General features: G+C 43.2%; 1 protein-coding gene across 1 annotated transcript; it reads right to left on the reverse strand.

Annotated features, from left to right (window-relative positions):
• Positions 1 to 1,119: 1,119 nt before the first annotated feature.
• LOC110985651 (uncharacterized) lies at positions 1,120 to 7,030 on the reverse strand. The gene is made up of 4 exons (XM_022246831.2): positions 6,898 to 7,030; positions 6,179 to 6,239; positions 4,256 to 4,438; positions 1,120 to 3,554 (listed from the first exon to the last, which is right to left on the reverse strand). Exons 1-4 carry the CDS (start codon positions 6,901 to 6,903, stop codon positions 2,248 to 2,250), a joined length of 1,557 nt encoding a protein of 518 aa, XP_022102523.2. The 5' UTR covers positions 6,904 to 7,030; the 3' UTR covers positions 1,120 to 2,247.
• Between the last annotated feature and the right edge of the window lie 8,027 nt (positions 7,031 to 15,057).

A 15,057-nucleotide genomic window follows, 5' to 3' on the forward strand; every position in this document is an offset into this window, starting at 1 on the left:
ACAAACAGCTCAACTGTATTTGTTTTCGTGTGTCGGCAGCTCGAAAGCCGGGAGCGTACAACCGGGGCCGGCCAAGTTCGATCAGCTGCAATTTGTTAGCCACCGTCTCGATTCATTATTCCTGACTTGACTATTTGTCGCTGATCAAACTTGCCCCGGTTAGGGCCAATCGAGAGTTAGTGGCAAGGAACATGACATGGCTGCGTCCGTGTACGTTCTTCGAGGGTTGTTTGGATAACAGGGCTGAATTCGTCTCTGTTTGAAAAGGACATTCAGTTCTGAGTTGTGGAAATTATTAATGTTAATTTTGCAAAACCTATTGTCTCCGCCTTTGTAAGCCATCTCGTTATCAAGAGTGTGCGGCACGACACTGTAATGACAATGGTCCATTTCGGGATACGATAACGAGATTTCGATGTTTGTGTATTTAGCTCCTTTATCGTTCATCTCTGTTTGGTACACATTCCTACTGCACGAATTCATAAAAATTTACTGGTACCGTAAACACCGGTACTGATAAAGTAAATACTGGCGGCGGAAGCGGGGGGGGGTGTCCCCACTTTTTTGACTGGCAGGGAGCCATGCCTCCCCTCCCACTTTTTGTAGGTCCTATAATGGGCGGGGCTTCATGGATCGGCCTATTAATGCCCGATGGCCTCACAACTGCATCCCCTTTGAAAATCGTTTTTGCAGTCGATGGTACGTACGGAGCAGTTTTGAGGAATATTGAGCAGTTGTTGTGGTGTGACCGCAGTGAAATTTGAGGCGGCACACAATTTTTCAAGGGGGACACTGAAAACAAATAAAGTGTGGCTTGTACATACTAAGGCTGGTTAAATTCCAAAATTTCAAAGGGGGCGGGACGGGGAGGGAGGGGGGCACGGACTTCCGCTTGGGACCCCTCGTGCCTCCCCCGTTGTTTCGTCTTATATACTCGATGCCTTGTAAGGTCAAAGAAAAGTGTAGTTTTATAGCTATTAAAAGACAGATTTATTCGTGGAGTGTACGTACACGTTTGAATTTTTTTGTTTGTTGGTGAAGGAAAAGCCTTTGATATGCATTTTGTATGCAGATGAAATTCCAAATTATACTCGATAAGTATACTACCAAATATCAAGGTTATGATACAGGACAACATTTTCTTTAATTGACCCAGTAATGTCAATAACATGGCGTGTATCAAGAGCCTGGCGCTTACATTGACACAGACGTTCAAAACAGTCGTACTTCACAAGAAAATGGAAAGGATGGAAACCTGTATGCGACACCAAAAAAGCATTTTAGTTTCATTTCGGAATATGACATTCGCCTCGTTTAAATAAGTCCCCCAGTTTTTTTCAAATTTTCAAGGAGCATGGAATGAATTCGAGTATCGAGGCGTTAGGTAGTTCGGAGACTTCCATAGCAACGGGGAGATTAAGTTGTAGTAATGAATAATGTGCTTGTTGGTTGTTTTCTCATGCATATACTCCTCAGAAATAAAATATGACATTATAATCAAAAATAAAATCACAAAAAAGAGGAATCTGTCAGTTTCGGTCACTTAGAGTAGGAAATTATTACAACTCCAACAGTGAACTGCAATGAAAGGTAGTTCAGCAATGATTGCTGATCTACCACAGCTATTTCGGGCGTGTTTGGTACCGTTAGTTCGACTGTACAAAAGTGGATAAGAACAAATGAAATAGAAGTAATTTCAAGAGTAAATCTTGTCATATTCAGAGGGGGGACGGTTTGTTCGGATATGTGTTGCCAAAGATCTCGATGCCATGTAGAGGAAGACACACTATGCAGCATTTTCGTTTCTAAACGTGGAGCTCTGCTCCCATCAACAAGAAAATGTATAATTTACAGGGTCCTTTGTGGATATTTATTGAACACTATTAGATTTAGGCTATCAGTTAAGCATTATGATTCAAATTAAGGGCATAACATAATAAACTATACGAAAAGTCCTAGGAACGCACCTTGGAAATTATAGGCAAGGAGAAAAAATGCTGAGATCAACCGGTGTGTATTGGTGATTTTCGATTTTGTTTAGCGTTTCTAACAATTCTGCTTATTTTTGCCTGTGTTTGAAACATTACAGCATGTCATAGACGACACTAAAAGAATCTTGGACAATGGCTATGGTATGGGCAAGAGGGAAAGTTGAGAGCTATCGATGCATAAACAAACCGTCGGTTGGTCAATCTCCAAACTGACTACGTTCCTAAGGCATGGTGAAAGGTAACTTAGGGTATGTCCTCAGTCGTCTTCCTCGGACTCAGGCTCAAAAAAGGATGACGAGGAGGAAAATCGTTGCGCAGCTGGGCCTCCACCTTCGCTCTCACTTTCGCTCTCGCTTTCGCTCTCGGTTTCACTCTCGCTTTCGTTCTCCTGCCCTTCGCTTTCGGAAGCCTCCTGACCGGCAGGGCTTCCGCCTTCGCTTTCGCTTTCATTCTCGCTCTCGCTTTCATTCTCGCTTTCGCTCTCGTTTTCTGATCCTTCACTTTCGGAAGCCCCCTGACCGGCAGGGCTTCCGCCTTCGCTTTCGCTTTCATTCTCGCTCTCGCTTTCATTCTCGCTTTCGCTCTCGTTTTCTGACCCTTCGCTTTCGGAAGCCCCCTGAGGAGCGGGGGACTCCGACCCCTCGGACTCAGATTCGGTTGGCTCAGGGGACTCCGACCCCTCGGACTCAGATGGCTCCGAACCTTCCGACTCTTCTCCACTTTCTGGTGAGTCGCCGCCCTGACCACCAGTGCCTCCATTCCCTCCGCCGCCACCACCACCGGTGCCAAAGCTGGAACCTTCAGTGATTTCTGGAAAGAATTGTTCAGCAGGAGCTTTCAGAAGGGCAGGGCCACCAGCGCCGGTTTGCCCTTGGCTTCCCCTTTGCTTATTACCCTCGTTGCCCTCCTGCCCCTCTGTGCCTTCTCCCTGCTGGTCTGCAGACTCCCCTTCCTCCTGCTCTGCTCCATCCCCATCTTGCTGCTCTGCTCCCTCCCCGTCTTGCTGCTCCGCTCCCTCCCCATCTTGCTGCTCTGCTCCCTCCCCGTCTTGCTGCTCTGCCCCATCCCCGTCTTGCTGCTCCGCTCCCTCCCCGTCTTGCTGCTCTGCCCCATCCCCATCTTGCTGCTCCGCTCCATCCCCATCTTGCTGCTCTGCCCCATCCCCGTCCTGCTGCTCTGCTCCCTCCCCGTCTTGCTGCTCTTCTCCCTCCCCGTCCTGCTGCTCTGCAGCCTCTCCGTCTTGTTCATTCTGGCCATTGACATTGAAGAAGTCGGTGCCCTGGCCAGCCTGCTGGGCATTGGCTCCTCCATCCTGCTGGTCTCCGGTATCTGTGTCCATCTCTGTGCTTTCAGCATCCGTTCCCCCAGTAGCCTGGTTCACGGGGGTCGTCCTCCTGCAGGGCCAGGGCGACACAACTGTCAGCTCGGACATTCTGGCATTCTTGCATCTCTTCAGCTGGACTATGCATGCAGAGGCGTACTTCCTGCCGTCGGAGCCGCAGACGGGTTTACGGGGGACGTTCCTGCAGTTCCGCGGGCACTCTCCGAAGACGGGTGCCGGATCTGCAACAGAAACACAGCAATGCTTTATATTTACCATCGACCATTAACCCTAACAGTCCTCCAGCAGGTGAAGGATTGGGGACTGTTAGGGTTAATAAAGCCAGGTAACAGCAGAACACGTGGCACACTTTACAAACCTCGTGTTCAGAACTCAACGTGTATTTTATAATCGTATACTTATTCGCTACAACATCTGGGAAAAAACAAAGGCGGATCCAAAGCCAAATTTTCCGTCAGGTGGAGGGCAAAATTTGAGAATTTCCTTTCATGGATTTTTTTTGGGGGGAGTAGTATAGGCTACACTAAGAAATGTCAGCCCTGCTTTTGTTCATATTTGCAATTACTGATCATAACTGGCACCAAATTACAGCATTGTATGTACCCAATTTATGTCCATTCATTGTTCCTGAGGACATTAATTTTAATTTATCGAAGAACTCCGACTGGGATTTTCGGACTGGAAGTCTGACTGAGATTTTTCAGACTGTGAACTCAAGCCAGGACTTGAGCCATGCAGAGTACCCTTAAGTATTAGAAACTCTGATCCCTTGAATCCGCCAATGAAAAAAAAACCTGATATTTGGAGGGTGTCATCATGGCGCAGTTTCTACGTGTCAACAGAGGTGGATACACCGTTTTTCCTCTGCTAGCTCAGCATCTACCCTGGCCCGTTCATCCTTCAGAAGTGAATTTATACTCACTCTGTGGCACATTGCGGCATCTCCCCAAATGGGCCACAGTGGTCTCGGTGCGTTGCTCGCAGGCTTGTAGCACGAGCTTGCAGGTGTTCTGGTAGGTCGTCCCATCGGTGCCGCACACTCTTCCTTCGTAGTCTAGATCGTTCCTACACCGTCGAAATAAGACCTTGCATCTGCGCGTCGGGGCTATTGATATGATCAAACGAGTCAATCCAGACCATTAGTATAAGCACACTCTCAACTGACGGCATTACAGTGAAACTGTGATTACCTAATCATTATTTATTACATGCCCAAACGATGAACGACACAGTCACAAGTCCAGATTCTTCCATTACACTTCTCCTCTCCTCGAAATTCAAAACGCTTGTTGTTTGACAAGGGCCTAACTTTTTGAACATAAACGACCTGAGGACGTAGCTGCGAGACGAATTGAGTGCAGAGATGGTACAGCGTAAGCCATGCGTCAGGTAACGAAGTCATTCGGCATGTGTCGCATCTTTGGGGCTAGGCTCATCAAAGGCAGGTGTAAGCTAAACTCCGTTTGAACTTACTTAAAATTGAATCTTTTTCACGTTTATGGAATCATTTTCTACATGTGACACTCCTTTTATTCATCTAGGCGCGCCGAACGCCGTGCGCCCATTGAGTCCAAAGGGATGATTTACAACAAACAGACGATAGATAGATCATACTTTGCTCAAGTGTTAACGTTAATCTGGAATTTATCTAGAACAGCATTTACTTCGTCAAAACTAAAAAGAAACCCTCATGATAGCAGTCGGGAACCGATTGACACCCCACAGTAGGAAGTGATCAACCTCGATCACCGCTATTTTCTACAACCGTTCCGTCAGCTAAGTTTGGAAGGGAAATCGGAGAGCCACAATAGGACGCGGTTCTCAAATTGACGTTATAAATATAAAAGCTGTATAGCTCCGTTGTGATGCACCGCCTAACAAGTCTACTTTTTCTAAATGAAGTTGTACCTTATGACCTTGCTCATCTTCAGATCAAGGGTGTAAATGCAGGGGAGGGGAATGGGGTTATATATCCCTCCCAAATTTTGCCTGGGGTGATATGGGCAACCATCCCCCCAACTTTTTCGTGGTGAGAAAACAATTAAGACGGATTGTGAAAACGTTTTAAACTTCCCAACTACCAAAATGTATTCAGTAGCACTTAACAAAGGAGCACAAGTAAAAACACCATAAGTAAGCCGTTTTGATGTAAGATGTACATCTGTATCATGGACATCGCCTTCAATTATCGGGTCAGTCCCCCCCCGGCCACTTTTTAAATTTCCATGTCCTCGCGGGCAGCGTATTTCGTTTTCCCAAAATGAGGTCCAACAGTTTCGAAAGAGGGCGCCCTCTGTGCTTATGAATTATTCACTTTACAATAAGTAAGAGTATAATGACCCGTGCTTGGCAGCGGCTGTGCGTGGATTGATTGTAATGGGAGTACTCCCGACTTTAAATCTTTCGTTTCATTTTCGAATGCCCTCTGTTGTGTTTACGACTCTTTTTCATTTAACAAGTGAGAAAGGAATATTCTCACGATAGGTTGGGCGTGGGTGGTCAAGAACGATATATTATATATGCATGTAACAAACCAATCAAAAAACAGAAAACCACAACTGTTTGGGAAAAAATAAATTCGCGGCCGGGAAAGTCATCCACGCCACTCCATTCCGTAGTTCCCGGCACACATTTTCAGATCGCTACTTCCTGAAAATGTCTGCAGCTCTGTTGTTTAGACTCTAACTTCGTAACTGTTGTCAAAGACTTTAACAGATTCAAAGGAGACGGGGACAAGTTATGCACAACGCATAAAACTGCCCGTACGGTGTCAATCACAGTATGATTATGTACATGTAGGCCCTACAGTACATACGTGCATAGATACTTCAAAGTGTATCCTCACCTGACTGCACTACTCCTGTCAGCGTGACGAAGATCACCGCCAAAGACACGAGGAACTTCATCTGAGGATGGGAAGGGGGAAAGGAGCATGGAATGAGCATGCACTAATCAGGAGAATTTACAAAGAGCTCAAAGATTGAAAATAAAACATAAAAACCAAGCCACAAACATAATGAATGGAGTACCTTGATAAAGAGTGGGGCATTATCAGGGTTTTGGGTTGCGGGGGGGGGGTTCAGGGGAAAAATTGTTTTTTTTTTTTTAAATGACAGTCCAAGTTCTTTCATTTGTAGAAAGGCCTCACTATATGCATGAAAGTACAGTTTCGAAAGCATTAGCGCTTTCAATTCTTAAAAAAAACCGAAAAAAATTATCAAGGAGGTCCCCTACTCCCCGCTGGAAGAATTATTCAGGGAAGAGGGAAAAGGAGAAAATAATCCAAAGGTAAGTACGAGGTACAATGGGGAAAGACGACATAAGCAAGAAAAAAAACGAAAACAAGGTGAACTAATCAAACAGCCGCTCACACAAGTTAAAGTTGAGATACGGGTAAAATGGAACAAAACGAGACGACGACATGAAAATGCATGAGGGGAAAAGAGAAGCAAGAGAAAAAGAGGTAAACTGTTCGAAGGAAACATAAAAACGTACTTAAGACAAAGCCAAGCAAATAAAAGATTTAATTGAGCTGTAAAGAAGTATCATCGACTGCCCACTTACCCTCATTTCAAAATGCTTCTTCTTCTTGAAATGGATTGCCTCTCTCAGCTGAAGAGTTCCTCTGAGGAACACAGCACGATAAATGCTGTCGAAGTTGAGCGCAGTTGTTTTTATACACACCCTTCAGACTTGTCACTGCCAAGTGATGAGTAAATTTGAACGAGCGCTAGTCCCACCCATATCCATATATGACGACAGTTTCCGTTCTTTGCTGTTAGTCATTCCACCCCAAGGACTTGGTTGCTTTGAATACTGTACCCCAATGGATGAATATGCATGATTTTGCTAAATATGTTAATTCAGGAAGGGAAATGCCTTGAATCGAGAGTAACTGCAGGGATATTAAAAACGAAACCAACATTCACCTGGACATCTCAGTTCAACGGAAGACAAAAGTGTTTACAAAATAATGCAACCCCTAAATCGGCCGAGCTCAGGGGTAAAAATCCCGGGGAATGGAGTGTTTATGTCCCCCACCGTTTTACCGGGGAAGGACTATTGCATTATTCCCAACTTTTTAGTATTGAGAATAAAAAGGGCTGTTTTTTTATAGAATTTTGTTTTAGAACTTTCTGACAAGCAAAATGTAATCAGTAGGCTTAGAACTGAAAAAAAAGGCATGAAAAAGTGCTCCAGCTAAAATACTCCCTTTTGAAGTTAAGCGCTCCTTAACTTGTCCAGCCCCCTTTCTTGATTTTCTACGGCCGAGCAAATTTCATTCGTGTATTAATTTTTTTCTAAAAATATATTGAAGTCACCGCACGTGTTGTAAATGTAACTTATTCCTAGGCTTATTTAGAAACATGATCGAAGAGGCAGATCGTGAAATATAAACTGGTCAGATAAAAACAAGGCACGAATGAAAGTTCTAGTAATTATGCCAGAACTTTTAAAATTCACAAGCTGTTCCCAGCTAGCTGCCAGTTACCAAGGTGACAAAGATGTCAAGGCACATGGACATCGCGAGCGGATGAAAGTGATTGCTCCCGTCGCTTGGGAATAAAAGGGAAATATATTATTTAAGGGGAAATAAGGAAAAAAAGAAGAAAGAGGATGGAAATCACCTTACGAATATGCACTGCTATCGATTCCCTTTCACTGTTGACGGTTTCTTGCCCTGATACTTATGCTGTTGACTTCTTTTCCCCTACATGAATCCGTTGGAAAGAGCTACCCCTTCCCTCATGGCGACGCCCATGGGAGGACGTTTCTGAACGGAGGTTTGTGGGCCAGTGTGTGAGAACAAAGATAAAGATCTCAGGCTCGGGGGCAAAAGTTTCGAAGGTCAAGATCCACTTCCAATTCCAAGAAGGTTGACCGCGACCCACTCACGCCAAAAGGTGGGGAAAGTCGACCCATCAAGGGAACGTGTCACCGTACAGCTGACGGATACTGGTGATTAAGTGCAAATTGGGAGCGATGGGATTTGGGGAATCGGGGGAGATCCCTAAGTCTGACTGGGGAAGGGTGGACAGACTAGCAAACTTTTTGAACAATATAACTGCAACAATTCTCCATTGTTCTGTTGGTGTACTGCGATGGAAAAGCAACTTTCGCAGAGATGGGAGGTGCACGTGCTAAAAGGTCCCAGTGGAGTAAATCTGTGCCGCGAGCTGGGGAGTGGGGGATTGTTCGGAGATGACTTGCCTGGCTATGGAAATTTGAAAAGGGGGGAGGGGTGTGCCGATACCATACTTATGACACTGGGAGGCGACGTTCACGATACTGATGTACATCTGTAATATGTATTACACTCCTTCAGAACCTTACATCAAAACGGCGTAGCTTTGTATCTTAAATGTTCTCCCTTTTAGAGTGTTGTACACATTATGGTCGTTGGGAAGTTTTGTCACTACGAACAAGGAGTGGGAGGGGAGTTATTCAACTGCTCATTCCCCTTGTTAAAATGTGGAGGGATTATACCGTAGCCCATCTCTACAGGGATTTATGCCAACGTCAGACCCCTTAGCGTCGTGCTGAATCCGTCTTTGGGAAACACAGGATGGGCCAAGCTAAGAGATCATAATTTGGAGGGTCCCAGGACAAGCCTGAGAATTTACATTATAACAATGCACTGCTGGGGCAGGAAACTCAGAAAACGCCGTCTACGTTTCTGCACGCAGTTCACGGTTCCTCGGGGCACATATTTGCTGAAAGCGAGTAGATATTGATGTTCTTTTCTGTTGGGGGAAACAGAGGATAGTGCACGACAATGCACATAAATTAACCACATTGTCCTTTTTTCTTATCTTCAACCTGTGACACATTTGTGGGTTATGAGTGGTTGGGTTACTTCGTTTTATGTTGAATCTGTTCTTAGAGGAACCATGCAAAGAATTTTTCTTAGAATCGCTTTTTGTGTATGTCTGTCCTCCTCTTCTATGTATGAAGATTATGAACTCTCATTTTGAGTTAGGTGAACTGAAAAGTGCACTTTTAAACTTTCAAAAATAAACCAAGCATTTCCGAACGAGTGAGGGCACTTTCGCCTTGATATAAACCCAGGAAGACAATGCTCAGCTTGCATGTATTCATGCTCAGTTTGTGAACTCCAAATTTGCTATATGAAAACATTCCTGAGTAGCGGTTGCTCCCCAACTTATTGCCATACACTTACACAACAATAAATTGGCAAAGGAAATGAAATCTACGATGGCAGTGTTTAAACAAATCTAGAATTGTTTGTGTAAAAATTAGAACTGACATTCAGTGCCTTGGATGACACCATCGTTTTGCTCATGAATATGAAAATTGCATAGCAAAAAAAAAAAAAACAAGAAAAGCTCTAATATATGGGTTAAGGGAGTAAAACAATAATTTAAAATCAGGTGAATTGAAACCGAAGAGTGCACTCTCAAGGATTTTTGTACAATTAGGAAAATAATTCTATTTCATGGTCCCTTTAAGTGGACTACTGACGCTTACTTACTGCGGGCATGAACGAGGGTAACCCTGAAGGCATTATATTCCCACACTGATCTGTCATTAGGGTATACATGTACATGTACAGGCATCACGCAAACAGCATGTATATCTTGACCTTGAAAAAGGGCAGCTGCTTCTTTACAAGGATGTTGAGTTTTCAGGGGCGTAAGTCCCGGGGCGAATATTACCCCACAGATTTACTTTCCTGGGATTTGTACCCTTTCCCTAGCCCTCAATTGGACATAAAAAGACAAACGTAGCTCTGGAAAATTCCCAAACGCCCCGCCCACCCCATCCCATTAATAGCTCATTCGCTCTGACTCGGTTTACAGTGTGGGAGTATGAACTGCTGCAGAATTTCCATGTCAGTTGGGTACTTCATTTGAAGCTCCACAACACAAGAACTCACACGCTCAGTGAAACGAACAATTTCTTTCAAGAGAGTTCGGACTGCTTCGTGATTCACTCGTGCTCTGACGAGTTCCAACTTCAAAAAGAATGCTCTTCTCATAACAATGACACTGGTGAAGTAATGCAAATAATATAATGACAAAAGGAACGAAACTGAAAGTTACCGTGTTCGGTCAATGTAAGCTGCGGCTGTCAAAATAATCAAGGAAAGTCAACATATTGAACTTTCCATGGCCAGAGCTCGTTTAAGGTTGCGCCCCAGACTTGCACCCTATGACGGAAGGCACTTAGGTTCAAACTCATCATTCCATCTAAAAATACACGTGACCGTGACATGAACTGATTGTATTAGTCACAGCTTTTTTGTTTTCACATCATCCAGAAACCCAATTTCAACTCGGCGTGTTCCCATGTATTGTCTATTTCCCCTATAGGTTTATATATTCTGGGAGTTGGTAAGTCGTGAAGTTAAGGGGATACCACAAACATTCATTGAAATTGAGCTTGTATCGTGGCTTTAAGGACCAAGATCAACTCCACCACTAAGTTCACCTCTCTGTCTCAAACAATCCCGGGGCTAGTTTTTCCCGCATTAATCTGTTAAGCGAGAGATCAACTTGAGATAATTCCAACACTCAAATAGCCTATAATTATGATTCCGAATACAGCAAGGTTAGTCGAACTTTATTCTATGGAATAGACTTTCGCACGGGTAACGTCCGTGATGACGAGCCTGTAATGTTTGGCGCTTATTTTGTGCACGACGTCCATGTCTTGTGTTTGCGTTCACCTCACAAAGTTCTTTGCCGCAAAACATGGGAATTTTGCATTCCAGATGCAATTTTGATATAAATAAATTACTATAATAGGCTAATGGGAAAAGTGCCGTTAAGAAGTGTGTGCAACTTATAGCTCTTATTAAAATCACTTTCCCCATGCTTAATAACGACTTTTAAAAAATGACACATTATGTTTTTCCGTTCATTCTATGACCTTACACCCTATCAGCAAGAGCATGGACAGAGTTTTGTCACGTCAGGGATGTTCGGAAAATACCCACCCACGTCTCTGAAAGAAAGATAAGTGTAGGCCTATATAGCAAGGGGATTCCACTTTTTTTTGAATGGTTCCTCTCCATGTTGGAGAAACTACGTGACCGAGTAATGCGAGGGGTCTATAGGGCCTGACAGTTGACCTTTGAACCTTTAAATCGGATGGGAAAATGCCGTGGATAAATTTTAGAATTAATTTGTAAGTTTTTTCGTTTGTTTACTGTTTAAAAATCACCTCGGAAAAAGCTCGGACCTTGGTCTGCTAGCAAATTAATTTATAGAAACGGAAATTTTACCTCTTATTGCACCGTGGTACAATCTCGTCTTCATGTTAGCACATGAATCGAAAACAAAAGTGCATGATTTTGTTCACCTATCGCCAAATTACTCTTCTCAAATATTACTGGAGAAACGCAAAGGTAAAATTCCAACATGAGTTATTTCTTTAGGTGGTTTCAGTTAAGAACCATTCTCCCAAATGTTATCAAATGTGAAGGACAGCACCATGGAAAATCTCTAAAGGCGGACCGCACAAGGGTCCTAGAGCTCGCTGCGTGACCTTTTACTTCCAGGTTCTATTAGCAACCCAACTGTACGTTTTCTTTGGTGACTGGTTTTGAGTCGCGGCTATCCTGTGCCGGAAATGTCAAGTCAGAACAACTTGCATGTAACCGGATGACAGAAATGAATCACTTGTACTGAGGCAGCTCAGGGTGAGCAGTGACGCTACTGCAAAAGAAAAGGTTACCATGGCATCAGACCCTTAAAACTTTTATGCTGACCCCGGGGAAGGCATTTGATCCTGGGAGGGTTGGAGTTGTTGAGAGGCGAAAGCGGGATGCTTGTTATTACGAACGTCGCTTGCTGGCTACAAATCGATGGTTGCATCGAAAATACTAGGGGTTTATGCATTATGAAAGTTAGGATGAATGACTTGTAAGAAGGGAGCCGGAACAAGCATCAATGGTCGAATCGATATACCGACATAAAATACAGCCCATAAGATTTCAAAATGCTTATAGCTACACCCCATGTTCGTACGCTGAACCTAGTTCTAGATTCACCGGTGACAGACCTCATTACTATCTATATATATATCTATAATGGTTATATTCGGCCAGTATTAGAATAGGGTACCGTTGTTTTTAATGGAAACCTGTCACAAGTCCATGTAGGCCTAAATATGATTGAATTTATCCAAAAGAGGGCGTGTGGAATTATATTGGGGTGTAATTATTTTTCACACGATTCAGCTTTACAAGCGTGTGCTTTGCAGTCACTACTAAACAGAAGGGATAAATTGTGTACAGATTTTGCACTGTCTTTGGAGAAAAGCGCAGTTGGGACTTAGTGGCTTTGTACAAAACAACCAATATCTTATGATCTGAGGAATATTGAGAAATACGAAAATACAGTTGTAAAACTAAACGATTTCAAAATAGCGCAATACCTTCTATGATAAAAATTTTAAATGACACTTCATTTTTCTTAATATCAGTACTTGTGTTTAATTTTTGGTTGTTATTTTGTAATATTTTAATGGTTTTTAAATTGTAAAAACATGTTCAATTCAGCCTAACGGCTGCCATCCATGTTTTAAAAAAACCATAATGAATGAATTGTCCGAACTATGAACTTAATTTATTATTCTAAAATGTATGCTAATTCTAAGGGTCCTTTCACATTAAAAACAATAATTGCCTGATGTAAAAGCTTTTGTGCGATGTCAGTGCGTAGTCAGTCTGTGGGCTGATTAATTTTGTTCCTCCATATAGCCCTTGTCTGCGTTGACCACCGACAAGCTGAGTGCGTGGACATACCGACCAGTTAAGGTCCTTTGCCTTGTACCATCACAAGAAACGGCGGAAATGGATGAAGACGATCAGCTAAATGGAGACAGGACGGTGTAAGGCCAGGCCATGGAAATTTTAAAGGGGAAGTAAATCCAAATCATTTTTATTAGTTTTATTTATCATCATTTATTACATCAACTGGTGTTCAAGCTCAGCCATACGACCGCTTCCCAAACGCCCATAAAAATGCGGATTTTATGCCCCTTTTAGGACACGTTTCTTCATAACTCCCAATCCTAAGGTAAACATTTTGTTAAAACGGCAGAAGACGGATGAATTCCTGGACAATTTTACCTCCGAACTTCATTTTTATTTTTAGAGAAGAACCTTCGCCAATTTTGAGGTATTCAACATGTTTCTCCGCGATGACATTCAAATCAAGCACGTCGCGTCACCTTAACGGCTGTAACTTCGCTGTTACTGTTCGGGAAAAAATATTCACTCGTCATAAGAGCAGAGTTGTAATGAGTCGATGACTCGACTCAAGTCCGACTCGAGTCGCATTTTTTGGTGACTCGACTCGACTCGAGTCTCTGCTGTAAAATTACTCGACTCGACTCGAGTCACAAAAACCAGTGACTCATTACAATTCTGGTACACGTATACATGTACATACATCAGCACATGTTTGCATGGATATATGGTTTGAACACTGTGGCTATTGCAACCAGGGGCCTATTTCATGGAGCTGCTTAAGCATAAATTTTGCCCAATTGCTAAAAACCGTTACTCAATAAAATAAGGTTGCTGGCCTAAACTCCATCTAATGTATGTTGGTTTTGAATGGTATTTAGTTGTACATTTTGGTTAGTAAGACAAATACAGAGAGATTGGGCCGGTGACCTTATTTACTGAGCAACGGTTTTTTGCACTTAAGCAAATGTTTTGCTTTGGCATCTCTCTGAAATTGACACCTGGTGAGGCAAATCTCCAGGGCTTTCTCTTGGGATAAGCAACTGCTGAAACCTGCAGAGTGATTTTATTGAGTGCAGTTTTTTCACACCGAGCAAATGTTGTACTATGCTCCTCATTAATAAATTCAAAACAGCAAACAAATTTCTGTCTCTTGATGTTTATTTATTATGTGTCCAAATGTTTGTGATTCGAACTGACTCGGGCAAAATAAATGACTCAACTCGACTTCTCGGTGTGATGACTCAACTCGACTCGAGTCTCTGCTGTAAAATGACTCGACTCGAGTCACAAAAATCAGTGACTCGTTACAACTTTGCATAAGAGGGCGCCTGGAGTCGTCTTTCTTGTCTTATACAGGGTGTCCCAGAAAAAAAAAAACCTGAGGAAAGGGGTTAATATGCCAAAACCATGAGATATGATTATAATGTACAAGGATCTCCGAAAAGTAGAAGCAGTATTCTTTCTAATGATACCTTGATGGTATCCCCCCTTCCATGCACGACTGAACACTATTGTCTTGAAAATGGGGCAACCACAACTGAGTACTCAGTTGTAACACTTTGGATTAACCAGTGAATGAGGTTGTCCTACGTCATGTCCTCTGGCACCCTGTGTAACCTGATGCCATTGGTCTAAATTTTGCCCTTTCACTTTGCCGAAATGTAAGAAACGCTTACTCTGATTCGCCCTGATGGCCTATCCATGTGCTGTACATGCGAGCTTATGACGTGTACACTGAACAATGTACACTCAAGTGACTGTCGGCCATTACCAGCACACTGTCGTAAAAGTTGGTACCTTAATCCTGTCCTAACTTACTCTTTATAATTGGCTTTGCGGTTTTTGTCATAAAAAACCGAGAGGGGGGGGGGTTGCAGGCTGCCACGGGCAGTAGCCCACGTTATTTGCGCTCAGGTAATCGCCATAGTTGATTGGTTAACAAAGTGAAATGGGTATAGCAGCAGTGACCGGTCAACACAGAATGTTGTAAAGTCACCTCCATA

The sequence above is a fragment of the Acanthaster planci genome, linkage group LG04 (assembly GCF_054643075.1).
Source record: "Acanthaster planci isolate LZ-2023a linkage group LG04, COTS_SCS, whole genome shotgun sequence".
Taxonomy (NCBI): Eukaryota; Metazoa; Echinodermata; class Asteroidea; order Valvatida; family Acanthasteridae; genus Acanthaster; species Acanthaster planci.